The sequence below is a fragment of the Chaetomium globosum genome, genomic scaffold (genome assembly GCF_000143365.1).
Source record: "Chaetomium globosum CBS 148.51 scaffold_1 genomic scaffold, whole genome shotgun sequence".
NCBI classification, from domain to species: Eukaryota; Fungi; Ascomycota; class Sordariomycetes; order Sordariales; family Chaetomiaceae; genus Chaetomium; species Chaetomium globosum.
This window is the reverse complement of record NT_165976.1, coordinates 79,245-104,756: the sequence shown is the minus strand read 5'-3', so window position 1 is coordinate 104,756 and position 25,512 is coordinate 79,245. Positions and strand designations below refer to the sequence as shown.

Below are 25,512 nucleotides of genomic sequence, written 5' to 3'. Positions count from 1 at the left end.
CAGCGGCGGGCCGCGAACCGGATTGCAAGCTCGGCCTTTCAACAGCTTCGCATGCAGGAAGAAATCCAGACCAGCCCAGGCTAGGGTGGATTAGCGGTGTCGAAAGACAAACCGAGGCGTGTACCACTCGCCCTGGTTAACAGCTGGGGGGGGCGTGGGAAAGCCGCACATGCCCGTGCCGACTCAGAGGGGACCCTCTGGGGATGATGGCCAACGGGGGAGTGGAGACTGAGTGGGATGGCCCCGTGTTTACTTGCGGACTTATCTCAGCGCATTCTTGTGCTGATGGGTGGTCAATTTTTTTTAGGCCAAGCTCAGCGACGACATCAACATGGATACCCCTGGTGAACCCAACCTGTCACCCAACAACGACGCCATCGCCAAGCAGCTGGATCGCGTCAACACGCAGTTCAAGGATCTCCAACAGCAAATGACGGACGTTACCAATGAGTGGAAGCAGCACGAGCGCGATCGCCAAAGCGAGTGCTGCGATCTAATCCGCTCCGAATTTCGGTCGCCGGATAGTCCGATCAAGAAGATCATTGAGGCGTCTGTTAGGGCTGAGGTATGCAGGGCATGGCCTTCAACATAAGCGCATTCGATTTTGCTAATTGCCTTGTGTGACAGCTCCGTGCGACCGTTAAGAGTCTCCAGAAGCGGCTGAATCCGGAGTAAGAATATTGGAGGCACAGGGCCCTATCGCAGGTGCCGACATCCGGGGGTGTTAAAAGTTGGGCGACTTCAAGGTTGGGCTTGTGTTTGGTTTCGACGTTTCGAAGTTCATTGTTCGCGGAGCATCAAGGAGAGGATGTCAGCATGGAAAGGTCATGGAGTTTCGGAGTCAGCTTAAAGTTGCTCAACATTGCGATGGAGTAAAATTGAATCAATTTGTGGATGTATTGAATGGATCTCCGCGTCGCCAATGAACATTGATATTCTTCTTCCCGTTTTACTTCGCGGTCACGTTGAAGTTTGGTTGTTGGAGTGAGCATGCATGTCGTCTGCGCCAGGGCTTGGCAGCTTGTGCCGCACGACCCACTCTTCGTCACCTTGAGCATTTCTCTGCGGATGAACGGCTTGGCATGCGTCTGCTTTTGCTCGTTCAACCAAATCTCTTCATCGCGACACAAAATTCCAACATGGCGAGGGTTCCAACGACAAACCACGTCACGCCAGGAGCACTAGTCAACATCGTGCTGAAGGAAGACCAGCCCACTGGTCGCACCGTTCAAGGGGTCGTGTCTCAGCTATTGACCAAAGGGAATCACCCGCGGGGGATCAAGGTGCGCCTATCGGACGGGAGAGTTGGCCGAGTCCAGAGTATGGCGGGAGGCGCCGGATCAATGGGGTCTCAGATCCAACTGGATGGCAACGTGGAAGTGGCTGCGGAAGTGGGGCCGGCCGGTGTTGCTCCCAGGGGGCGGGTACGACATGTCGCAGATGCGAGGCTGGATCAAGGGCCGCCGCCGTCAACACAGCCAGTTGGCCTTGATGCTTACATCAAACCCGCCAAAAAACGCGGGAAAGGGAAAGGGGGTACGGGAAACACTGCAGCCCAGGCTGCGGCGCGCGACAGCCAGCTCGAGGCTGCCGCACACGCCGGCCAGTCTTCACCGGAGGAACAGGAGTCGATGTGCCCTGTCTGCGGCGACTTCCGAGGCGATGAGGCGGCCCTGACACACCACGTGCAGTCTCACTTTGATGACTAGATTGTCGCGCAACGCCACACGGAGCCGCGTGAACGCCTGGCTGATCGTCGATGCGGAAATTAATATTGTTTCTACGCCGTTAAGCCATTAGGCAGACGAGGTCCAAAGCAGGAAATCCAAGCCACGAGCATTATTCCAAAACAAACAAGAACGAGCCATGATGCCTCCTTACTCAAAGCCCAGCATAAAACCCAGCTTGAGCGCCGCGATCTCCTTCTTGCTGAACGGATCCCGCTTGTTGAAGCTGGCCTCCCGCCGCTCGGCGCTCGACCACGTGGTGATGTCATAACGATCCCCACCAACCGCCGGCGTCCCGCCAGGCCCATTCGTGGTCCCCTGGTCGCTCTCGTACTGGCGGAACGATTTGGCCGTGTTCCAGGGGTCTTCAACCGTCCTCGCGGGCAACCCCTCGGCGGTGCCCTCGACATCCTGAGGCGCGTCCGGCACGGTAATGCTGTGGCGCTCGGCGTAGCCCAGGATGTACTCGTCCAACTTGCCTAGGTCGAACGTGTATTTCTCCGTGGATCCGTCCGGGAGCTTCAACTCGACCGTCTCCTCATCGCCGTCATTAAGCAGCTCGTTGATCTGCATGTTCCGGGCAGTCTTGATGTATATGGACATGATCAGGCCGAGGTTCTTCACTTCGGAGTCAGGGCCGAGGCGGTGCTGGCGTTCGAGTTGGGCGAGCATGGCGAGTACGGTACGGCCTACGAGGCGGATAAGGGGAATGATTGTGTCAACTTCGCCCATCCTGAGTTGTGGACGTGTGGTTAACTATCAGCGGCATCCACGCGTCAACGGAAGCAATTAACCCACTCTAATAAATCTGCGGCTAAGTCCGTCTGTAAGAAAAAGGATAGCGTTTCGCACACGACCCATTGTTCTCTCCAATTACCGTTCGCCTCGACGAAATCCAACAGCAGGTTCTCGATCACCTCGGCCACCCCGAGCGCTGCGTGGTCGTTGAACGTGTGCATGTCGAAATTGGCGGGGTCTCGAATCCGCGCCATGTCGACCTGGCGCATGAACTTGCGGCGACAGGCGTACGTCGTTACCCATTTGTGGTCGGGGTGTTCTTGAGCCAGCTTGCCGCAAATGCACCTGTCACCACCGTCGCAATCATTTTCCTTCTCCTCCTTTTCGTCGTCGGATTCGGGGAACGGCGGCCGGCACCAGCAAATGTACGCGTACGCCTTGTCTGGCTTGTTCCAGAGCTGCCGGTAGGCCAAGTCAAGGTTGGCGGAGCCCGACACCGGAGCCCATCGTGCACCCCGCGGGACTTTGCTGACGGACATGATGGAGTGGATCGAACTGTCTTGCAAATTAAGGTAGAGTACCAACCGTGGACGGGACCGCGCCGCGCTTGCGCAGGTGGAAAACAAATGCCGAGCTGCCCTTGTCCAGTGTCCTGGGCGGTGCACAGACCAGGTGGGAGTTTGATGGGGGTCGGGTCCAAGGCAACCCACCAGCCGCCCCGGCTCCCACTGCCCGGACAGTGGAAACCATGAACACATGTATGGCAGTCAGAAGGCATTGGAGCCAGTGAAGTCGACAGGAGATTGCGGTCGAGCCCGATAATTGGTCATTTCAATACTGTCCTCGTCGCTCGGGTCGTCATCACCTTTTTGTGTGAGTGTTTTGGTGCTGCGTGCGATTAGTGCGTCCTCTAAACTGACTGGCGTTTCCAGGGCCAGGCGCCGTTGTTGTGTTCCTGATTCCACTTCCCCAGATCGCGGGCGCCGAAGGCCTTGAATTGGCAACAAGACAGACGCCGTTTGGTTTTGCATGCTTGCCGCGCTGTAGCCGTCAGATTCGACCATGGATGTTCCGTAACTTGCCTGGTATCCGAAATGGGCCGGGCCTCGAAAACCTCCCCGCGACAACGCCCGAAGGATGGGTATCGACGCCGCCACGATGCACATGGCAGCTTCTGCGACGGACAGCGCCACCAACGGGATACTGCCCCGGGCATCAGTGTTGCCCTGGAGCCTTGGTATGGTTGACGCCTTGGCCGCCGCCGTCGCTCCAGCTCTGGCACCGCTTGTTAACTTGGGTCACCTCGAAATGTGAGGACTGAGCCACTTACAATATCCCCATGCTCATTGCAACCATGGCCCCAATTTTCTCCTTCCTACTCATTTGCTGGCTCAGAAGGTACTTCCACGGCAGAATCCCTAGCGCGACGTCCGCAGTCGCCGAGTATACTACGGAAGACCGCGTGTGTCAGCTCCAGCCCCCGTTGTCTACTCTGTTCACACAAGAACCCCCTTACCACAAGAAAACACATTGTACCTTATTGATACATCTATCGGGACGCAACCTCCCGCCAACTTCAATGGACCGCATTCGATCCAGACGAGAAGGATGCTGGCCGTGAGGGTCAAAGTGAGCGTGGTGAGGATGTACCATACACTGATTCTCATCCACCGGACAGGCAACCTCAAGAGAGTCACGGCGAAGGACGTTTTACCCCAGAGGTTGGCGATGATCATCAGTGTCGAGAGAATGTTGACAGGCAAGCCGAACTTTATCGCGTTAGGAAGTGGGATGAACCGCTTGCCATAGTCGATGCTGACCAGGAACGCAATGAGCCCGGCCGAAGCAGTCAGCGCCACCCACGAAGCCAATAAAATCCAATCGTCCCACCAGAGCCCACGGTGTTGGCAGTTCTTAAGATAGAGCCGCGTGAAGAGAAAGAGGCCAGAAATGGAGATGAGCAGCCAAGTCAAGACATTCAACTGTGGGCCATAGTCAACATCCATTTCGACCTGTTGGTATAAAAAGGCAATCAAGAGGGGGAAAGCACCCTTCGACACAGGGCATTAACGTCGACAATTTGCGCTACGCTCATGGAAAGACAATGGAAAACAAAAGGCCCAAGGTGTACGGTCCCGAATCAGGGTCAACCGTCGGTAATAATGATTAGGTACATTGGCCTGCTCCCTTGGCCCAGCTCTCAACCGCCGGAGACTGCTTTCCAGCTTTGGCCACCCCAGAAACCGGACCTTGTATCGGAGAAACCGCACTCCGCGGGGTATGAGACGGCTGTTTCACGCAGATCATAGTCATCGGTGAACCGCTGTCAGGCGAATCCGAAGAGAACAGCCAAAACGGGAGCGGCAACCATGGCTTAACCCCCTTTCCTCCACCCCGACGGCACCCTCCCAAGACCGCTCCCGTCGCGGAACGCGGATCTTTGCAAAGCGGTCGGCCCGTTTGGACACCCTGGTAAAACAGCAGATCATCCAAAAAAAGGCCAGAATTTGCTGATGCACCCGTAATCTGGGGTGCATGACCCCAAACCTCATCGTGCCGCGAGGCCCGTGCGTTTGTCTAACAGGAGATTGAACTGATAAACACAGCAATCACGATGACCTTGGGTATCAACCTAACAAGTCTCAGGCTATCGCATATTGCATGCCGTGATATTCCTCATTTAAGTTACTCAACAGCCCCCTCGAGGATCCTCCCGAACCCTGCGCGCGTCTGATGTCCGCACCCGCTCGCCGTGAGGGTCTCGGCCCAGCTGCCCAGGTCGCTTGCAGCCACCTGGACGGTTACAGGAGTCACAAAGTAAACATTAACACCGGGGGGCCACCGCGGAGGGACCACTCCCCGAAGTGCACAGTCTCGACTTTGGGTCATCGGACGAGGCGCGCTCCATAATACATCATTTTGGAGTTTTTGGAGCCGCCGCGGACTGTGTAACATGCGCAACGCACTTCATTCACCGTGGCAGCCGCCATTACTGCTAACGGTGTTACAGAAACATAAACATCCCTCATTCATCAATACATTCTTGTTGGTCCCTTCACATGCTCAGGAACGCCAGAACCTGCTGCGCAAAGTATGAAGCATACTGGAAAATTCCCCCATGCGAGCTGTTCGGGTAGATGATGAGCTGCGCGTTCGGGAGCTTCTGTTGCATGGTAAAGCTGTTGAAGGTTGGGACCATGTAGTCGTCCTAGAGATGGCATGAGCTTCCATCAACCACATGCAGTCACGGTCAGCACGGCGTTTGACTTACATGTCCATTCACCACCAACACCGGGATATCCAAACCCCCCAACCTATCAAACGACCCTTCCTCTCCCGGGGTCCCCTCCACCGTCATCCATCCCGCCAGCTGTTGCGCCTGCGCCTTCAACCCCACCGCGCCGTCCGCATACCCCTGACTCAACCACGTCGCCGGCTCCTCCCCGCAGGTCGCCGCCGACCGCTCATGAACCCTCGCCCACCAGTCCTCCGCCGCCACCACCCCCGCCGCATCATCCACAAAAAACAACTTCTTAAACGTGTCCACTCCCACCACCTGCGCCCCCGCCACCTCCAACACATCCTCATTCCCTGACCGCCGCACCCCCTCCCCCGCACTCGGCGTCGTGCCCGCCAACACCAACCTCCGCACTCTCACCCTCCCCCCCGTCACCCCCTCCGCATTCAGCGCCACCAACTGCGCCACCATACCCCCCAGACTAAACCCCAACACATCCATCTCACGCTCGCCCAGCCCTGCCAAAAACGCCAGCACGTCCCCCGCCGACTCACCCACACTACGCGCCACGCGGCCCGTGCTGAGCCCCACGCCGGCGTAATCCACGAGGAGGAGCCGGCGGTGCGCGGCCAGCGCGTTGAGGAGCGCCGGGTCGTATTTATCCATGACGCCGCGGAAGTGGGTGAGGATGAGCAGGGGCGGGCCCGGGGCCGTGCCGAGTCGGCGGTAGGCGAAGGTGGTGCTTGGGTCGGAGGGGTGCGGGAGGTGGTGGGTGGGGGGCGGTTTGGGGCGGTGGTCATGGTTGTGGTTTGGGGGTGGGGGTGGTGGGGATGGTGGTGTGGTGGTGTTTGTGATGGGGGTTGATCGCTGTGTTTTGGGTTGGGTTTGAGGAGGGTTGGGACTTGGTTAAGGTGTTGTCGGGCTAGAATGATGGGTGAGAAACAGGGAAGGACAGCAGGCCTTTTATATTTTGATCCCCTGGTTAGGTGCTAGCCGGGGGCCGAGGCTTTTGCTTCTCTACTCGATGCAAACATTAACTTGCTGTCCCTTTTAGTCTCGTGCGATTACTGATCGGTTCCTGGCACCATGACTTTGTAAGCGCAACTCTAAGTCTTGGATAAGTCAAACGTGTCCTGATCAGTAAACAGACGAGTAAGGACCAACCTGTACGTACCTTATTCCCTGATTCCTGGCCGTATCTCGTCAACATGGCATTGCGGCAGATCGTTTCACGCCGGGTACCAAAATCGAGCACCATCTCTCATTACAACATGGCCTGGGCCATTGCTAGCCACTGGCTTGATGTTAAACTTCGTCTCCCACGACAAAACCAACATGCGGAAAATGATATTATTATGCTCGCTCATTGATCGGTATTGGATCCTCTGTCTGCCTTGGGTAACGGATATGGGGAGCCGACTGTGCTTGGTAAACTAATGGCGTAGATCCCAAACCTCCGCGACCCGCGTCCCATTATATTTCCCTCTCCCAACCGATGTGCGCAGCAGTGACCTAAAAGAGGCCGGAGGGTCGGTATGCAGAGGCATACGATCGAACACGTAACCTCCCCGAGTGACCAATACATGGTTTTGGTTGATGTGTAGCTGGTATCTGGGTCCCGAAGCGAGCCGTATAGACTTGGCAGGCGGAGGCCAGAGATGATGCAGGTTCTGCGAGAGACTTGAAGTCAATAATCACGCTTTAGCAAGACGCTTCGAGGACGAGGAGCACAAACACGAATCCCAAGCAGAAAACGCCAAATAGGACGAATTTATGTAGCGGCGGCAGAGGCAACGTTTTTAGCAACGGCAGTGGCATGATAAAAATGAGAAGGTCGGTGATAAGATGCAGGATGCCGTAGGCCAGCCAAAACGAATATCGTTCCTCGCAGCTCCAGATCGGATCTTTAAGATCCCAGTTTTTTGAGACAGGAAGGCAGACGGTAGCGCCTCCAACAAGGCCAGCAACGGTCCACACGCCAAGGAAGGCTAGGAAGATGTCACAGAGCCGTTGGAAGTTGGGGAGCGGAAAGACGCGCCGATACTGGAGGAGGAAAGTCGACTTGAGCATCATGAGGGAGACATGGTAGCCCAAGGCCGAGACGAACAATAACTACGCCTCGTGTGAGCATGAAGATTGCCTCGGCGACATGACCCAGCACGTACCTTGTACAGCCCTGACCTATCCTCTTTAGAAAGGGCTTCGATGTGACGACCGAGCCCAAGTCGGCACGCTAGTAAGGGGTTAACATTGGCTGATGGATGGGAATCTAACGTTGGGTCCTGGGCACTATGTACCGATTCCGATCCCGATGACTCCCCCGATCGTTGAGAACTAGGAATCAGTGTTAGAATGCTCGGTTCCATGGATACTCCACCCGAGATAAACAGGACAATCAACAGGGGCTCGAACCAGTGTAGCAGCCAGGGCCATATCATCTGCTCCAAACTTCCGAAGAATACGGAGTCGGATATAGAAGCGCGAAGCTACGACAGTCAGGATCACAACCTGACAAATGACAGAGTAGACGATCAATGATGGAGCGATGCTCTCGTAAATGTTTGAAGGAGGGGTGTCGGCCATGTTCATTGTGACCTGTGCTGGCGCTGGGCCCAGCCTTTGGTTTCGATTTCCAAGACAAAAGGTAAACTCTGCTGGCACCCAACACCGGGGGGTGCTGGCGCGAGAGGTTCGGAGTCAGGGACACTAGGACGGATCACCAGACCAAGTGGGTTCTCGCTACGGACGGGCCATGATGCGAACGATATGATTATTCTTGTCAAATGGCGCGTGGCTCCGCGGACTTGGAGATGGGGGTGGGGAGTACATACAAAACCCGCAAGAACTCAAGTGTCGCGTTTCTTTTGGCTCATTGCCACTAGTTGGTCGTCCAATCAACCAATTTCTCGATGCTCCAGACATGTGGCCCCCAGCTGGCCATCTTCGGTCTTGGTAGCGTCATTGGTCGCTGGTTGTTATCTCCCAGCGTCCCAGAACGGAATGGGGTGTCAAGGATCTGCAAAGACCGCTATTGAACCGCCTTAGCCGGCTTCGAGCCGCCCTTTTCCAAGCCCCCGGGTTTCCGGCTGGGCCTGTCTGCCCCCGCAGCTGCAGTGCCAACCTTGACAGCCTCGCGGAACCTCCCGAGTATGCCCTATTTTGGGTATGCTATCCGGTTCTCGCCTTGTCATCTCCCACAAAGCAGGATGAAATGTTCAAGGAAGTGTTACTTCGTAGTACTTGTAATTACCATACCTGAATGAGTAAGAGACGACGAACACAACCATGAGCTCAATGTGTCGTTGATGTTCTTCGTATGCCAAGCATTTCATGGTCTCCCCCCTCTTATAGCGATTCGTCGATATAACTTGCGCCCCATTTCGGGCCTCCTTGGGAGTTTGGGTACCTCACTAGGAGAACCCTTTCATACCTAGAGTTTACATTGTACTACCAAGCCCGCCACTTGTTTCGACTTGAATACAAAAGAGGCGTGCAAAATGCGGTTCCATGATTCAAGACACAACGGCACACTTGCGGTGATCCGCTCCACTTTTATCTGATACTGCATGGGGGGAGATGTCGCCAAGCAACTTCCAGCCATGCCAGGCCTTGAATTCAGACACTGGGGCGCGCGGTCCGGGCCAATGATCAGGGCCATCACCCAAAAAAGCAAGCGAATTGCGAGTCAGAAATGTGCCACAGAAAGCTCCACCCGAATCAGTTCTACCGTGCAATATCATTTATTTGTCTGACGACCATCACCAAAACTGTTTTAGGGAGGTGAGATACCCGTTACCCGTATGTAAGGTACCTACCTACCTGCCTAACTGAGCGATGTAGAGACGCCTCAACACCTTCGGACCACCACCATAGAGACGTTCCAAATGCATGAGGAGCTCTTATCTCCCCACCAGTAAGGAAAAGGGATGATAAAGAAGGGGGATGTGGGATTGAAGGGCAGGTCAGGAAGGGTGTTGTGTTGTTGAGGCGGCAGAGGGCTTATGAGGCCGAGGACTTCCCCCTGATTCTTGTCATCCGAACTCAACAAAGGCACCACCTTCAGCCCCCACCTGCCCCCCACCCGCCTCGGGCCGGGCCGTGTCGAGCATCCATGCGCATCTGTGTCACGACGAGAGGCTTAGTGCAAGTAGTCGCGGTTGCTAATTGCGTTGCTGGAGCCGGTGCGCTGTTGTTTGGGCCGGTCTTGCTGGTGCTGGGGTTTGGGGGTTAGGAGGAAGAAGTGCGGGTGCGGAGGGTTGTTGGGGCAAAGGCGGAGGCGCGGGTGTGTTCGGGGGTTAAGGGCGTTGTAATATTGCGAGTGGCGTTGGTGTTGAAGAGGGCGACAAGGGCGTTGGCTGCAGTGGTGGGCACTGGGTTGTTGTACTTGCCAACGGTGCCTTGTAACCAAAAAGGCGCGGCCGCTTGGTGCATTTCATCGGAAAGTCGATAAACCAGTCGAGCCTCTTATCAAGGGCAAGCGAGAGCAAGAGGTGTCGGAGGGTTTGCAGCCTCGGAGGTTTTGGTCTGATTCACTCCACGTCATATGTTTTACTTCGTTAATAAGCGACTCGATGGCTTCGCCGAGGGATAACAGTCGCCGATCTGCAATGGTGTCAAAGCTATATCTTGCACTATGCAGTCAAACGCGTTGCTTTAGACTTGGACCCAAAAGTTGCTTCCCTCGGCGTTGATTCAAAAACGAACAACCCCAGCTCAATGTACCCCCGCGTGATGGTGTTGATGGAATTGTGACGAGATCATGCCGAGATCGAGGTCAAGTTGGACTGCGCATCTCGCTTAGGAACGGTGGAATTCAATGTTCAAGATGTTGACAGCGCCATGTCGGTTTTCTTCGGTGCGTGGGGGTTTTGAATCGTTGCTATGGTGGGCGATGCTGTCAATCTAAGGTCTCAGACCGAAAATACGGGTAGCCTAGTGAAGAGGAACCGGACTGGAGGCACAAGAGCGGGGTTTGCGACAGACGACCAGAGTTGGGACAAAACGGCCTGGGCGATTGCACACGAACTTTCCGGAAGTCGAGAGTCGAGACAACGATAGGTACCTAAGATAGGTAGGTAGGAAATGTGCGGGGTCGAGAACACACTCGCCTTACACGGTCTAATCGGCGAAGAATGACTGGAAGCGGATTTGGAGATGATATCGACAGAGTTTGGGGAACGTCGCCTCTCAAGTTGGGCGTCATTGACGGCTCGCTGCAAGTCTGCCCAAGCGGCGAGCACCTACTTCCGCCGCGAGTGTCCTTGGTTCGGCTGCATGAATGAGATGCTCTCCGGCCCAAGGTAAGGAAAGTGCATCCAGGGGCCTCAGTCTCCAAAAACATCACCGAACGCGAAACGACTGGACCTTTTATTTCCAAGCCCACCGTTCCAGACGGGATGGCGCCAGCTCCATCCTTGCCTCTTCAGTTCGACAGCTGGTCGGCAGATTTCGATTGTTTCGCCCCAGACGCCCCAGGACGGGTTTGTTGAATCGGTCTACTCGTTCCAGAAATCCCACCTTCACAAACAACCCCGAAGTTGCTGCTCCACGCGGGCATGTTCGAAATTGATAAACTCGAATGCCCGCAAGCAACCCTATCGCTGTGGGATCGCGCATACGACGCCCTCAAAAAAGGATCGTCTGTTGGTGGAGGAGTATGAGGGGCTCCTATCAATCGAGCTCTCGGCGTCGAATACGTGGTCCCGCCTGCGTTCATCTTTCCTCTCGTCATCTTACAAGCATGCATAGAACTAACATCATATGACAGATACTGAATACGGAGGCGAACCCTCTGCCTACGGCGGCACACCACGCGGAGACGACGAATACATGTACTCGATAATACACGATTCCAACCCCGCCGCCCGGCAAGCTCAGATGATCGCAATAGCAGAGGACGTTCTAGCCCGACTGGAAGAGAAGGCAACCCAATACCTCATCTTCGAACAGACCTACGTACTCAAGGACCAGATCACGCAAGCCGCAAAGGCGGTGGGGCAGCTCAAAGGGATAACTGGGGAGGCCGTTTCCCCATGCTTCCGTCGCCTGGGGAGGCATCTGTGTCGTCATCCTGCTGCTGATAAACCCAAGTACCGAGGCCCTACGTTCAAATCCTCGGAGAAAACCAGTTTGATGCCGTCAGCAAGCACGTGGGCCATGTCATAAAGCATCACGTACGAAAGCTGCGTCTCTTCTTTCTTCATCAGACGGCCAGGGAGTTCCTCATCGCAACGCCACCATCACCCGGACATGCCGCGCCGACTTGAAAAAACTATATCACGATACGCCAAGCTCGCACTGTCCTCGCCGAAGCCTGCGTGCTGTATCTGAGCTACTTTATACCCGACAGCTCTCCCGAAGACTTATACAGGAGAGTTCAGACCCGTCATATGGGCGAGGAATCCGATCATCAACACCCCCCTTTCCTCGGCTACTCAGCTAAATATTGAGGTACGCACTTGCGAGAGGCTGCTGTTGAACTGGAAGCCGTGATATTATCGGACGCGCGGATCTGTGACAGCACACCAAAGATTTTCTCGGCGTGAACCTACATGTACCGAAGGCACGATCAGCTCTACATTGCTGACTTTCCAGGTTTGGCTATAGCCTCGCGTTTCCGGCCAGCTGATCTTGCCGCGCTTCTTCTTGCCAAGGGCGCCGACGTTAATACCATGTGCTTTGACGGCTCGACGACGCTCCACACGGCCGTTTCCCAGGGCCACAAGGCCATCGTTGGGTTGTTGATCAAGAAAGGTGTCGCGGTCAACACATACCTTGGATTCCTTTGGCCACACACCACTTCATGCAGCTGCTGGCCTCGGATACGAAGCCATCATTGACCTGTTACTTGCCACTTTGGCCGACGTCGAGGGGGGAGACCGTGGGTGTTCGGCCAGTTGCCACTCCAATATGCGGCGAAGGGAGGGCATGAGAGTATTGTTGACCTGTTACTTACGAATGGAGCTGATATCGAGGGGGGTTTGTTCGGTGAGACGCCACTCCAGCACGCAGCCAAGGGAGGGCACAAGGCTATCGCTGAGCTGTTGGTTGTGAATGGGGCCGAGGAGGGCATGAAGCTATTGTTAGCATATTACCTACCTAATTGCGAATGGCGCCAAGGCTGATGTTTAAGGGGAGGTCAACACAAAGGGCAAGTGTTAGTAAGCTAGGTATTGTCGATTTACTAGGTAGTGTATGGATTATAAAGTTGGGATATCTGAATCATGTTCTTTCGGTATCTTGGCAACTCTTTTGACAGGTGTGCGCAGCCTAACCACCGGGCTGGCTAGATTGGTTGTGACACTGCAGTATATCTCCGCCCTCGGCTTCTAACTCCCTACTTGAGGGCCTTCTTGATCCTGACCTGCAGGCGTAGCTGCAGCCGACAAATGTCAAAGCCACACTGTTGACAATGAGTTCCTCGTGTCACCCGGTTCGAATCACAAACAACCCAAGAAACAATAGATGGGGTATGGTTCACGCCGAGTGGGTATTTATGCGATCCTCTTGAACAGCAACTCCTTGGTCGGATCCGGCACGGACTGTAGCAAACATGTCAGCCCTACTATTGGCAGAAGAGATTGGGGGGTTAGGAAAACTCACCGATGAACCGAATAAGAGGTTTGGGTATCTCTCGGTTACCCCTTCTGGGAGAGCCATGTCGTATTCGAGGACAAAATTGGCGACAATCATCTTGATCTCGTTGGCGGCGAAGAAGCGGCCGGGGCAGGCATGGCGCCCAAAGCCAAACTAAGCAAAGATTAGCCGAGTGTCATGGTAGGCACTGCTTCATTCCTCTGGCATCACTTACGGTTAGAACAGTCGGGTTGACGGAAACAAACTGGTTCTGGGCGGCGGCCTCCACTTGGCCGGCTTCGCGGGCCTCCTCACGCAAGCGGGAGAAGCGCCAGGGGTCAAACTTGTCGGCGTCCGGGAACACCTCGGGATCATGGCTGACGGCGGCGGCGGGGACCTCGATGACGACACCGGCCGGGATGACCTGACCGTTGGAGAGGGTAAAGGTCTTGTTGACCTTGCGCGAGAAGGAAACGGAGCCGGCCGGGTCCAGACGCATCGTTTCCTTGAGGAAGCTGTCGAGCTTCTTCATGGCTTGCAGTGCCGAGCTGGTGAAGACGCCATTGTGCTCGGCAAGCACAGTGCGGATTTCGTCTCGCAATTCAGGGATGTATTGCGGGTAGGCTGCCAGGTTGTAGAAACTAGAAAGCCTTAGTCCGGGCATCCCGGTAGTGCGAGGTCGGGACTTACACGTTGGTGGTCGTCAAGGTCGTGGTGTGGATGGCGGCGAAAGAAATGGCCAGTTGGATGGTTGCCAGCTCCGCCGTCGAGTACTGCCTGAACTTGTCCTGTGCATCCATAATCCACTGCAACATGTCGTCGGGCTTCTCGCTGTCCTGCATTTGACGCCTGGCAGCCACAATGGGACGCAAGAACTTGTCTGCCTGTGCTCGTCGTTGGTCCAGTTTCTTAACCTCGGGTAGCCGACTGCCGAGGAAGGGGCGTAACCAGGGGCGCATGGCCTCCAGAGCACGGCGGGCTTCCATTAACTCGAGGGTGTAGTTGATGGCGGCGTCGAGGTACTCCTCTGAGCGGCTGAGCTCGGCGCCAATGAAGATGCGGCCGGACACGAGCGCGACGATACGGAGGAGCTTGCGGTTAATGTTGAGGGAAGTCCAATCGGCGCAAGAAGGCAGCTCTTGGAGGATGGACTGCTGGACCTCTTCGGCAATGGTTGGGTTAAGGCGGACCAGGGCTGGCGTTAAGCTGGCTTTGACTGTGTGAGGAACCAGGGTTTCGCCGGTGGGGAGCTTGGTGTACTTGGTGTGCATGATTTGGGCGATAGCATCGTCAAAGCTGACGACATCATCTGGAAGCTTTCTGAGCTCACCCAGGAACTTTGGCGGCACGACGATGACGGTAAACTCTACAGGATATTAGTCGCTGCATGATCGAGCCGAGAAACACCTGATTCGGAATCCTACTGTTGGAGGTTACGATCCTGAAGACACTGTTTTTGAACTAGGGGCCGTTAGCCTTGTCGATGGGGGGTCCTGCTACGTAGGATTTCCGATCGACTAACCTTCTTGTAGCCATCAACGTAAATGTCGGCGGCCTTGGTCAAGTATGCTTGCCTCCGTTTCTCATCACCACCCAGGTGCTCGCCCGCAACGGGGAGGTTCGCGAGGGGTTTCTGACTGAGGACATTTTGGAGGAGCACGACGGCGAGGAGGGCGGCAAGGGTTGGAAGAATCAACGGCAACCTGGCGGTGACGGCTTCCGAAATTGCTTGTACATTCGCCATGGTGGGCGGCTGTATTGTGGTTTTGGTGAGGGCTGCACTGATCTTCAAAGCCCGATGTGAAACACATACATACAAAAGACGTGCAGGCGGGACAACGCCACCTTATAAACAGCATCTCGCTTTCGCTGCCGTCCCAGCCTTCCATCGGCGTATTCTCCCTGGCAGGTGGGCCACTTCACCCGGGGACAAGGCGATCCGGGGGTGATTGGGGTAGCAATGGCTGACACGAGTGACACAGTGTTTGGCAGTGACGTTTCAGACGACCCGCCGGAGCCACCAAAACGGCTGGGTTTGGGCTGGCTCGAGCCCGGTTCCCAGCACAGCCATGTCAAAATCCAGGCCAAGCCGGGAAATTAAGCGCAGATCTGACGCGGCATTGAGAGGGGGCTTGGCTCTGACTGTGTTATTCCTAGTATTCGTCGCGAATTAAGTCTAGTATTGTTTTGTTGACAGCTCGGGCTCATTACCGTGCCCCGGGACAGGATTCGGGATTTAGGCTTCTGTAAGATGGAAACGTTACTGGGAGGCGGTCAGCAAAGCACCTCCTCGCCGGCCTTCAAAATCGGCGTCCCAACCAAGCGCCTTGGGGGGAAGCTCCGAGTCCTTGCATGATGCATGGACACTCCGAGTGCACCTAAGCGACGAGAAAAATGGAGGCTTGTAAAACGCAAAAAGAAGAAGCGCATCAAATACGTGGATTCGTACTTTGTACGCCGTAGTATACAAGTATGTAGATAGATTAATGGCTCTTGTTGAACAAGATCGAAACATGGAAGCTGAGTTTCACAAGACGATTGCCCTGCGTTCACGGTTTCGGATCCTCTCTTAATTGGCTTCCACCTTTCTTGATGAGTGGTCACCAAGGCAGGTGCGCGTGCCAAGTGGCGATCCCCGCCAAACCGCAACAAACTTCGAAAAGGGGCGGGTGGCAGGTGAGCGAGTCGCAGGTGCGCGACATTGTTTTGTTGAACGGTTTCTCCAAATTGCCCCGAAATGACGTCTGGGGCTTTTCCGATTCTGCTGCCAGAGATTCTCTTCGATTTGTGGGCCATGACAGCCGGATAGCAGCTGCCGGATAGCAGCGGCCGGACCCACCTCCTCGCAACGAATTGAAGTTTTTTGGTTGGCTCTTGTCAAAGCCTGGGGATTTTGCACCCCACCAATTCCCGTTCTTCTGCTGAAAGATTCTGCCGAGACCGACAGCGACGAATCCCCCCACGGGCTCGCTTTCGCTTTTGCCTGGTTTTTGCTTGTTACTCGTCGCCGTGTCCGACTGACCATGGCTCGCCTGCGCCTGGGTTATACTAAGTCACGTACTGGGTGCTTGAGATGCAAGCAACGTAGGGTCAAAGTGAGCAAAGTGACGCGTTTTGTTTTGTTTCCCCGAGTCCGAGGCCGTTCCTGATCACGCCGGGACCCGTGTTTACTGACACCCAGTGCCATCAGTGTGACGAGACCAGACCATCTTGCAAAGCATGCCTCCGCCATGGCATCGAATGCAGTCTTTCCAACCAGTCCGACATCGCATCCCCGACGGCTAGTTCTACCGCTGCCGGCACGCCTTCGCCAGGCCCGGGTCCGTCTTCTCTGCCACCAGACCTCCGGAAAATCCGGGTGAGGGCTCTCAACCCGAAGCCCACGCTACTGCAGCCACCCACTCCCGGCCCACCAGGAGAATGCGGCCCGGATCCGGTACCCTCCCCGAGCGGCTCGGCACGCACGCCATCTACCGACTCCCCTGTAGCAACCACCCCCGACCCCTTTCCGTACCTGACCAAGCTCGTCACTGGCCCGGCTGAGGAGGACACGGCTAACTGGGTCTTCGACCTCGAGTTGCTCCATCACTTCACCACGTCCACCTATGAGACCTTCATGATCGACTCTGCGCGGCTCGAGATCAACCGTCTGTGGAAGATGGAGGTGCCCAGGCAAGCTTTCAGCCACATCTTCTTGCTCCACCAGATTCTCGCCGTAGCATCCTATCACCTCGCCCACCTGCACCCCCAAAACCGCCAGGCGTACTCGCTCCGCGCATCACAACACCAGAACGCTGGCATCCGGCGTATGCGCCTCGCCCTTCCAGAGATCTCGCCCGCCAACTGCCACGCCCTGTTCGCCTCGTCGTCCCTCCTCTTTATAGGCTCCCTCGCTGCCGCCTCCACGAACCGCGTCACCGGTGGGCCTACCGTGGACGACATCGTCGACGTGTTGATCCTGGTCAAGGGCATCGGCAGCGTGTTGTACTCGTCCCAGGACCTGTTACGGTCGGGCCCTCTCTCGGAGTTGTTTGTGCAGCACGGCGGCACTGAACTCCCCAACCCGGCACTGGACCGCGTCGTGCTGGCCGTCGGGGATTTTTTGGTCGAGATTGCCGAAACCGAGGCCGACGACCGGGTGCGCGCCATCATCCATGCCGATGCGTACCGCCTGGTGTCGGTCATTCGGGACTCGCTCTCCAAGTCCGCCAGCGCCGAGTACCGCGTAGTCGCGGCGTGGCCGATCCAGACGTCGGATGATCTGATACCGTTGTTGAGGCAGCGGAACCAAGCTGCGCTGGCCCTGCTCTCGTACTACTGTGTTGTGTTCCACGCCGCGCAACTGCAGGGGTATTGGTTCATGCAGGGCTGGGCTGAGGGGGTAATACAGGATATCGCCCGGACCATGACAGGGCCGTGGCAGCGGCACTCTGCCTGGGCCCTAGGCTGGATCACCGGACATGCGGCGATGGGGTGAGCTGCCGGAGTAGCCTCGCGCTGGTTTTTGTAAGCGGCGAGAGAAGGCCGCTCAACAAGACCGTTCAGGCCACCAAAACCACCAACTAGAAATGCTGGCGGGTGTTCATGGTCTCGCCGACCATGGTCGGGTCTTAACAGCTGTCCTTTTGGATGTCGGGATCCGCACCACGTTGCAATTCACCAACTCAGCACAGAGTTGACGCTTTTTGTCTTATTCTTTCACGCCCTTAAAAAGCCTTCAGATAATTGGCCCCTGGCCTGTCAGTCTTGAGTCCAGTCCCATAACCACAAGCCAACCAACCAAATACCTGCACAACCCCCCCTCCCCTACCTCCATCAAGCCCAAGCTTACCTACTTCCCCTCCGGAAACCTCCGAAACATATCCCGCAGCTTGTCCAACGGCGTGGCCAGCATGCCCACGGCCGTCTCGTACGGCGGCCGGTCCGGCGCGGACGGGTGGCTGCGCGTCGGCACGAAGTGCTTGGTGCGGTCGAAGCTGCGCGCCAGCTGGCCCGACGCCTCGTCGTCGAGCGCCTGCTCCAGCGCCGGCAGGTCGTCCCGCTCCTCCTCCTGCATGTGCTGCGCGAGTGCCTCCCAGAGCGAGTCGATCGTGGAGTGGAAGGTCGGGTCGGTGGGGGCGAGGGATTGGAATGTGTGGAGCTTTTCTTTGACCTGGAGATGGGGGTTGGGTGTTAGATGGGGGGTTTGGGTGGTTGTGGCCTCCCGAGTCGCGGGTTGGGTGAGGGCGGGGTGGGAGTCACATACCTGCTGGTGTTCAGACCGGTCCTTCTCGGCCATGACCATGCCGTTGGGGATGTGCTTCTCGAACGCCGGGTACACGACGATCTCCTCGGCCACCGAATGCCGCGCGAGCTCCCATACGAACTGGTTCTGCCACTTGACCTTGTCGTCGTCGCGCTGCGCGTTCTTGATGTTGTTGTAGTACTCCCGCAGCTCGTCGTGGTCGTGCTTGATGCGCTCCGACACCCGAGTCGCCGCGCTCGCAGCCATGGTTGCTCCCGTCGGGGTGCCCTGCCGAGTCTCAGTCGACTGGAAGCGGATTGGGAATGTGATAAAGGGACGAGTGTTTGGGTTCGTGAAGGTGTGTCTGGCTGCTTGTGGGGTAGTGGTTGAGGCGGGACGAAGTGCTTGCCGGTACATGGTTGGTTAAAAAGGGGGTGGTTAGAAGAATAGAGGAGAGCCAGGTGGCCAAGCAAGGACAATAAAGCCTGCGTGGACGGACCGCGAAGCTCTTCTTGTACTTTTTGTAACTCTAGTGTACGGTTAAGTCATGATCAAAGGCCCAGGCCTGGGCCTCCATGTCTGTTCTGAGATACCGGTATTGCTAGACGCAATGTCAACGGAGGTATTGTTCCTGGAGGCTCTGCGCGTCATGGCTCGGAAATCGGTGTACTTTAAGTGGCTGCCCGTAGCTTTTCTTCCGGAGGTACGGGGCGTTGATATGAATGTCCATTGTGAGTGGGTTGCCTGCCCTTTGAGGAAGCTGGTGATGTCATGATACTTCCTACAGAGTGGAACCCAACAACCCAGCCCTGGAATCGCCGCTACATGACACCGATCGATGCTCAGGACTTTGAATGCGATTGGATTCGCGGCGTCAGGGGCGCGAAAGCTTTGTCCCGGCTTTGAGTCACAAGCCCCCAGAGCTACTTCCATTGCAGTTATCACGCTGTGGGCAAACGACACTGGGTCTCTCGTTGACCTCGATCCGTCATCTTTGGAAACGGGTAATGTGATGCATCCACATGCTATATACATATTCCCAGCTTATTTACAACCGGCCCAAAGGGTACCTTCAATACATACAGAAGAACTTCCCCAAATAACACCCAGCCGGCGCCATGGCACCAACAATCCCCAGACTCAGAGTGCTGCAACTGGAGTAGCAGCTAAACAACCGTCACGCCTCCGAAACCACGGCTAGAAAACCGCTTACAGGCACTGCGAGTACCAGTCGTTCTGCTTCTGGCAGGTCCAGGGGCTCTCGCAGCGGGTAGGGCCCTGCCAGCCAATGCCGCCGCACTGGCCCCAGCGGGGCGAGGCCGCGCCACCGGTCGGGGTGGTGCCGACCGAGGTGGAGGTGGGGGTCTGGGAGACGGGCGGGGTGGTGGTGACGGTGATGAGGGTGGTGGACGAGGCGGGCGGGCTGCCGGTGGCGGCGGCGGCGAGCACCGACGAGATGGAGGTCCATGCGGGCTTCTTGTTGTAGTTGCTGTCGTAGATCATGGCGTCGCCCTCGCCGGGGAAGGTGCTCGGGATCCACGAGTGCTTGTCGGTGAAACCCCAGACGGTCACGCCGATGCAGCCGTCGACGTCGAGGCACGAGCCGACCACGTTGGCGTAGTCGTTGCCCTGGGTGACGGACGCCTGCGAGGAGGCGGGGAGGCTGGAGTGGCGGATGTCGAGCTCCGTGTAGGCGACCTCGACGCCCAGCGCCGTGAAGCGCTTCAGGGTGGTGGCCAGGTTGGCGCGGCTGGGGGTGCTGCCGACGATGAGATGGCCCTGGAAGCCGACGCCGTCGATGGGCGCGCCCGCGGCCTGGACGATCTTGACGAGATCGACGGCATAGTCGGTCTTGGCGGCGTTGTACTCAAGGTTGTAATCGTTGTAGTACAGCTTGGTGTTGGGGTCGGCCTTCTTAGCTAGATTGAAGGAGAGCGGGAAGTAGTCAGTGCCGAAGGTGCGGAGGAAGACGCTGTCGCGCCATCCGCCGCTGTCATTGACGGCCTCGTTGATCACGTCCCACGCGTAACACTGGCCCTTGTAGTGGCCCATGACGTTGTTGATGTGCGTCTCCATGACCGAGGTCAGGGTCTGCCTGTTCCACGAGCCTTGGGAGACCTGGGTATGGGTTAGCAAGGACGCGGCTTTGACAACCCTCTCACAAAAAATGGACTCACCCATGAAGGGAGCTGGCTGTACCACACGAGAGCGTGGCAGCGGAGACCCTGGCCGTTCCTTTTGGCCGTGTTGGCGGAGATGTCACCCTGGTTGTAGTTAAACTGGCCGCGCGAGGGCTCCGTGCTGTCCCACTTCATGCCGTTCTCAGGGACGAGCTGGCCGAACATGCTCTTGTCGCTAAGAATGGCGGCATACTGGCTGTCGCTGTTGATGGTGCCTTCGCCGAGAGCCGTACCGAAGTATTTCAGACCAGCGCGGACGGCGAGGTCATTGAGCTGGGCCGAGACGGCAGGCACCAGGAGGGCCGATAGGAAAGCGTTGGCATGCATGTTGCTGACCGGGAAAGACGATACCGACGATGGGGTTGAAGAGAGACGTGGGTGGTGAGAGGGCAGCAGAGGGTTGGACGAGGGAGGCGCCAGAGGCTTTATAATTGCCTAGAATACCTACCCCGTCAACCCTCCGTACCACTTGTTATCCTTGCCTGGGTCTGGCTCGAATCTCGGCAATGGGCCATCGGCTCGTCGTCCCCACGGGGCCGCATCGCCCACTCACCCCCCCGTGATCTGTGAACGGCCATGGGTTGGTTCATCCAACCGATCTGCTTCTAGCTTCGGCTTGCTCCGGCCTGGAAGCTTCGAAGCCGAGTCGAAGCTGGTCGAGGTTGGTCTGATCGTGAATGATGGGCCCACTGGTGCCGGGTCCTGCAGTGGATAACCTTGGGTTGGCTACCATCGCTGCTCGTCTGAACGGTCACCTAACCCGGTTTTGCTTCGGAGGATCTTCCGGGGTACGCAAAAGGGGCAGCCAAGGCGACGCCAATTGCTTGTGAACCCGGAAGCTGGCAACCTTCAGAACCCCACTGGCGCTAGCGTGCCCCTTAATCCCGGCACCCCCGGAGGTTTTTAGGTTCCTCAGTGCTCCCCAACTCCGCTCGCCACGTGACAATTAGCCTGAAGGCCGCGGGCTGCAACCTTGCTGTCAGTGTGGTTGCGGTGGCATCGGAGACTGAGTTGATGATGCCGTCGGGAAGAATAGGAAGTTGGCGAGTGTGATGCCATGTGTGCTTGCGCGCAAATAACCGGCGCACTTCGACTCGTGTGAGGTAGTCTTGTGGTATGTATGTACATGGACACACCGGGATGCGGCTGAGGCTTGAGGGCTTCCTTGGCCTGGGACTTGTCAGGCAACGCGCAGAAGCCACTTCCCGATGGGGAAGCCGGAAGGTACAGGAAGCATGTCAAGCGTATGATCCTTGATTGAGGAAGAGTCTTGCCTCCGCAAATCAGAGTCTACGTGTATTGCCACGGCAACGAGGGCCATCATTTGTTGTCGTTAAGTCTGGACAAAGCGGTATCTTCCGCAAGAGTAGTTGTAATTCATTGTATGTACCTTTCGGCCGAGCTTTCCTTTTTGGCGTTCGCCTCAGTGTATGTACTCTCTGGTACGTTGCTCGTGTTATACCCGGATCTTCTTTCCCTTATGCGAGCAGGTATGCCCGCCCCTGGCTTCTTCGGCCAGCGCGGTCCATCTCTTGAAGCTTTTAATCACCCCGCGGCGGGTGTGGAGGTTGAGGCTTGTCTTGTCCCGGGGCGGAACGCCGTCGAGCGAATTTGCCAGCCTCGCGGCAGCGCGAGCAGCGGCTCTAGCATTGAGAGTGAGGGCCTCCCAGTGGATGTTGTCTAGGTTGTCACACGCCTGATGGTAGCACGCATCGTATGGCGCACCGGCACCAGTGTGCAGCGACGCAGTTGGGATGCCGAGCTCGACGAACCCGACGAAGTCTGAGCCGCTGCCGAATTCACTGAAGGGCCAATGTTAATACATTTCTACATTTCGGAGATCTGGGGGAGGTCCTAAAAGAGTGAGCTGACGTACCCGTGGCGGACATCGATCCCTTTGGTGACAAGATACTCGTCGAGCAGTTGCGGGCCGACGCCGCTGTTCTCGTTGCTGGCAATGCTGTAATCGGGCTGCGGGGAGCCGATCATGTCGTAGTTGAAGTAGTACCTGATGCTGTCGGCCTCAGCCTCGGTCAGGTGCGAGGTGTAGTACAGCGAGCCGACCAGGCCGCTCTCTTCAGCTCCCCACCACGCAAACCGAATCTTGTTCGGGAAGTTGTCATAGCGCCTAACCGCAGTCATGATCTCCAGGAGGGCCGCCGTGCCGCTGCCGTCATCGTTCACGCCCGCGCCCTTCTGCACACTGTCCAGATGCGCCCCAAGCATGACCACATTATTCGGGTCGCCTTGCTTGGTCTCAGAAATGATGTTCCAGGTTTCGCGGGTCTCAGAGATGGAATCGACGAGCAGAGTCGCGGTCACTTCTTCGCCGGCTGCCAGGCGGGACTTCCAGTCTTGGCCGACCTCTAAGGGAATGATACCGATGGGGACCATGCGCCCGATGTTTTCGGCACCCAGCGTGGGAACGACAATGTTGGTCCCAGGGACTTCGTCATACAAAATGACACCTGTTCCGCCGCAAAGCGTCAGAATCTCTCACCCGAAGCCATTGAATGTAATTGAATCCGCAGGTTCAATACTCACCTAAAGCGCCGCGCTCCTTGGCGAGAATAGACTTGTCCGCCACAGCGCAAAGGCCCCTCTTCACGAGGGCCAATTTGCCCTTCACATCCAACCCCTCCCACTGATCAGCGAAGCATGCTGACCCGCGCTCATCGTCAACGGGGGTATCCACGAGCGCGGCGGTGATGCCGCCGGATACCAGTGTGGGCGGGTTGTACTGGGGGCTGATGACGAAGACGTCCTCGCCCTCAGGGCCCGTCACGCTGATCTTCAGGGTCTTATCGTAGGTGTGGTTGAAGGGCTGGACGAAGGTGTCGAACTTGTCGCCGAAGCGGGTCTGCGCGCGCTCGAGCACAAAGTCGAGCGACGCCTTGAAGCCGGGTTCGCCGAAGGCCCGGTTGCCGCCGTGGGTCACTGCGATATGGTTTAAGTTCCAGAGGACATTTTGGAGTCTGGGAGTTTGGTCAGGCGGGGAGGGCCGGATTGTTGATGGGTTGGGGGGTGAGATTGGTCGCTTACTCTTCTGTTTTGATGTCCGCTTCCAGCTTATCCGCGGTCAAAGGGTTGTTTGTCGCCACCGTGGTCGACGAGAGGAGGAGCGTCGCCGCAACTGCTGTTGTCGTGTGGGGTACCTTCATCGTTCCTGCTTTCCGTCTGAGGATCTTCGCCGGCGCTGATCGAAGACTTGATCTAAAGATGCAAGAGATTGAGGTGCACAACGATCCCACATTGATTGCCGGGATAACTACTGCGCTGCTCCTTTTTAACGGCCCGCTCAGCCAAGGTCTCCAGACTTCGACTTGACTGAAGGGAGAAGGTGATGATTTAGCCCGCGATGTCGTCAGACCCCATCCATGCCCGTAACAGGCTGTTTTGAACCATGCTTGCCCTGCCGACCCCGATTAGAGGTCATGGTAACCGGCATTTGCAGCAAATTGCCAAGCCGCCTTGCTGCAGACAACACCCGCAAGTGGAAGGTGATGAGAGACCTTCCATGTTGGCTCGTGGGGCCGCATCTCAAAAAAGCTCGGCATTCATTGTCTTTGTGGTCGGTTTACGAAGTAATCGCACTGCGAATGGCCTTGGTCTGTGGTCAATTACCCCTGCTTTCCTCAACAAGACTCATGCCCTCATTCAATTTGCACCTTCCTTTTTTACTTTTCCACATTCCAAACTCGAAGATCACCGAGTTACTTGATTCCCTAGGGACACAGATAATTGAGACCGAATCTTGTTGGTTTCTGAGAATTGGGGTATTGAGAAATACGTGCTTATAAGCTTGCTCGCTCCATGACATTCAGCATGGCGAATGAAGGTCTTGAGATCAAGAATGAAGGTCTTGAGACCAAGAGTGACGCATATAATGGTAAATAATGAACTCATTGAGTACAAGCACTATCACGATTGAAGATGGATTCAATGGATGGGAACAACAACCAAACCATGACTGGACGTGATACCGCGTGTTTGGGATACCTATCACAACTTTCACACTGAGGCACTTAGAGGTACGATGGACAACAATATTATGTAGCTAGAATTTGAGAAGCCGCACTCTATATGGCATCTTTTCTCCCTGAGAAGATTCTTTCGTTAACCAATCGGACCTGAATGAGAAAGGCGGCGGGCGGGGAGCCGTGTCTCGGCCCCACTCTGGTCCGACCCACCTATCATCGGCGCCGGGATTTTGACGTCCTCCCACGGCTTGTGACCCGGGTTCCACTTGCAGCAGTGCCAACCATTACCAGAGAGAGTTGAGTAAAGGAATCAACCTCCATCCTAAGACCCATCCTGATCTTGGCAGTAAACGGAAGAAAGGATGCAGAATGTGCTTTTGTCTTACGCCTTCACAGGGATGACAAGACCAGCCGGGTCACATTAAGTTAATATGCCGGTCTTGAAAAACGTGGACTCAATTCCAAGGACTTGTTTCCTGGAGTTGTGGTCAAGGGAACTCAGGGAACAGAATCAAAGCCATCTCGCTAAATGGGAGGATGTATCAACATGCGTGCAATGATAGATGTCTGCATGTCTGAGATGGACCTGATATTGTTTACTCCCCCTCATATTACCATTGGGTCTGCATTAGGGTATTGAGACAATAGGAATCAAGTCCTGGAATGGAGAGGACAATGCTTCAGCCTCTTGGGCTGGAGTGTTCACCCAGTCTCATCACTTCGAGCCCAATTCTGGCTCTTTCCCGCATGAATGAAGGAAGTGAAGCCTCAGGCCGGAGCTGTGGTGCATAAAAACACCAAAGAGGTGCTCCGCTTTGTAATATCTTCACAGGGGCTTCCCTCTCCTCAG

At 56.2% G+C, this 25,512-nt stretch overlaps 9 protein-coding genes across 9 annotated transcripts; 3 read left to right on the top strand and 6 right to left on the bottom strand.

The window, feature by feature from the left end:
- Nucleotides 1-331: 331 nt before the first annotated feature.
- CHGG_00037 (uncharacterized protein) lies at nt 332-1,709 on the top strand (the record flags this gene model as incomplete). The annotated part of the gene is made up of 3 exons (XM_001219257.1): nt 332-565; nt 628-671; nt 986-1,709. The coding sequence occupies 3 exons, from the start codon at nt 332-334 to the stop codon at nt 1,707-1,709; spliced, it is 1,002 nt and encodes a 333-aa protein (XP_001219258.1).
- Nucleotides 1,710-1,877: 168 nt separating this feature from the next.
- Nucleotides 1,878-4,471, bottom strand: CHGG_00036 (uncharacterized protein; the record flags this gene model as incomplete). Its single annotated transcript, XM_001219256.1, has 5 exons — nt 1,878-2,416; nt 2,605-2,923; nt 3,386-3,740; nt 3,796-3,913; nt 3,982-4,471. The coding sequence occupies 5 exons, from the start codon at nt 4,469-4,471 to the stop codon at nt 1,878-1,880; spliced, it is 1,821 nt and encodes a 606-aa protein (XP_001219257.1).
- A 1,049-nt stretch (nt 4,472-5,520) lies between these two features.
- On the bottom strand, nt 5,521-6,369 carry CHGG_00035 (uncharacterized protein; the record flags this gene model as incomplete). The annotated part of the gene is made up of 2 exons (XM_001219255.1): nt 5,521-5,628; nt 5,737-6,369. The coding sequence occupies 2 exons, from the start codon at nt 6,367-6,369 to the stop codon at nt 5,521-5,523; spliced, it is 741 nt and encodes a 246-aa protein (XP_001219256.1).
- A 4,488-nt stretch (nt 6,370-10,857) lies between these two features.
- CHGG_00034 (uncharacterized protein) lies at nt 10,858-11,868 on the top strand (the record flags this gene model as incomplete). The annotated part of the gene is made up of 4 exons (XM_001219254.1): nt 10,858-11,003; nt 11,138-11,183; nt 11,293-11,413; nt 11,471-11,868. 4 exons carry the CDS (start codon nt 10,858-10,860, stop codon nt 11,866-11,868), a joined length of 711 nt encoding a protein of 236 aa, XP_001219255.1.
- A 678-nt stretch (nt 11,869-12,546) lies between these two features.
- CHGG_00033 (uncharacterized protein) lies at nt 12,547-15,022 on the bottom strand (the record flags this gene model as incomplete). The annotated part of the gene is made up of 6 exons (XM_001219253.1): nt 12,547-12,647; nt 12,802-12,823; nt 13,306-13,452; nt 13,514-13,919; nt 13,969-14,642; nt 14,801-15,022. The coding sequence occupies 6 exons, from the start codon at nt 15,020-15,022 to the stop codon at nt 12,547-12,549; spliced, it is 1,572 nt and encodes a 523-aa protein (XP_001219254.1).
- Nucleotides 15,023-15,870: 848 nt separating this feature from the next.
- On the top strand, nt 15,871-17,755 carry CHGG_00032 (uncharacterized protein; the record flags this gene model as incomplete). The annotated part of the gene is made up of 2 exons (XM_001219252.1): nt 15,871-15,954; nt 16,469-17,755. The coding sequence occupies 2 exons, from the start codon at nt 15,871-15,873 to the stop codon at nt 17,753-17,755; spliced, it is 1,371 nt and encodes a 456-aa protein (XP_001219253.1).
- A 229-nt stretch (nt 17,756-17,984) lies between these two features.
- On the bottom strand, nt 17,985-18,769 carry CHGG_00031 (uncharacterized protein; the record flags this gene model as incomplete). The annotated part of the gene is made up of 3 exons (XM_001219251.1): nt 17,985-18,015; nt 18,114-18,430; nt 18,524-18,769. 3 exons carry the CDS (start codon nt 18,767-18,769, stop codon nt 17,985-17,987), a joined length of 594 nt encoding a protein of 197 aa, XP_001219252.1.
- Nucleotides 18,770-19,711: 942 nt separating this feature from the next.
- Nucleotides 19,712-21,009, bottom strand: CHGG_00030 (uncharacterized protein; the record flags this gene model as incomplete). Its single annotated transcript, XM_001219250.1, has 2 exons — nt 19,712-20,620; nt 20,680-21,009. 2 exons carry the CDS (start codon nt 21,007-21,009, stop codon nt 19,712-19,714), a joined length of 1,239 nt encoding a protein of 412 aa, XP_001219251.1.
- Nucleotides 21,010-21,594: 585 nt separating this feature from the next.
- Nucleotides 21,595-23,843, bottom strand: CHGG_00029 (uncharacterized protein; the record flags this gene model as incomplete). Its single annotated transcript, XM_001219249.1, has 5 exons — nt 21,595-21,972; nt 22,145-22,484; nt 22,559-23,150; nt 23,227-23,657; nt 23,725-23,843. 5 exons carry the CDS (start codon nt 23,841-23,843, stop codon nt 21,595-21,597), a joined length of 1,860 nt encoding a protein of 619 aa, XP_001219250.1.
- Between the last annotated feature and the right edge of the window lie 1,669 nt (nt 23,844-25,512).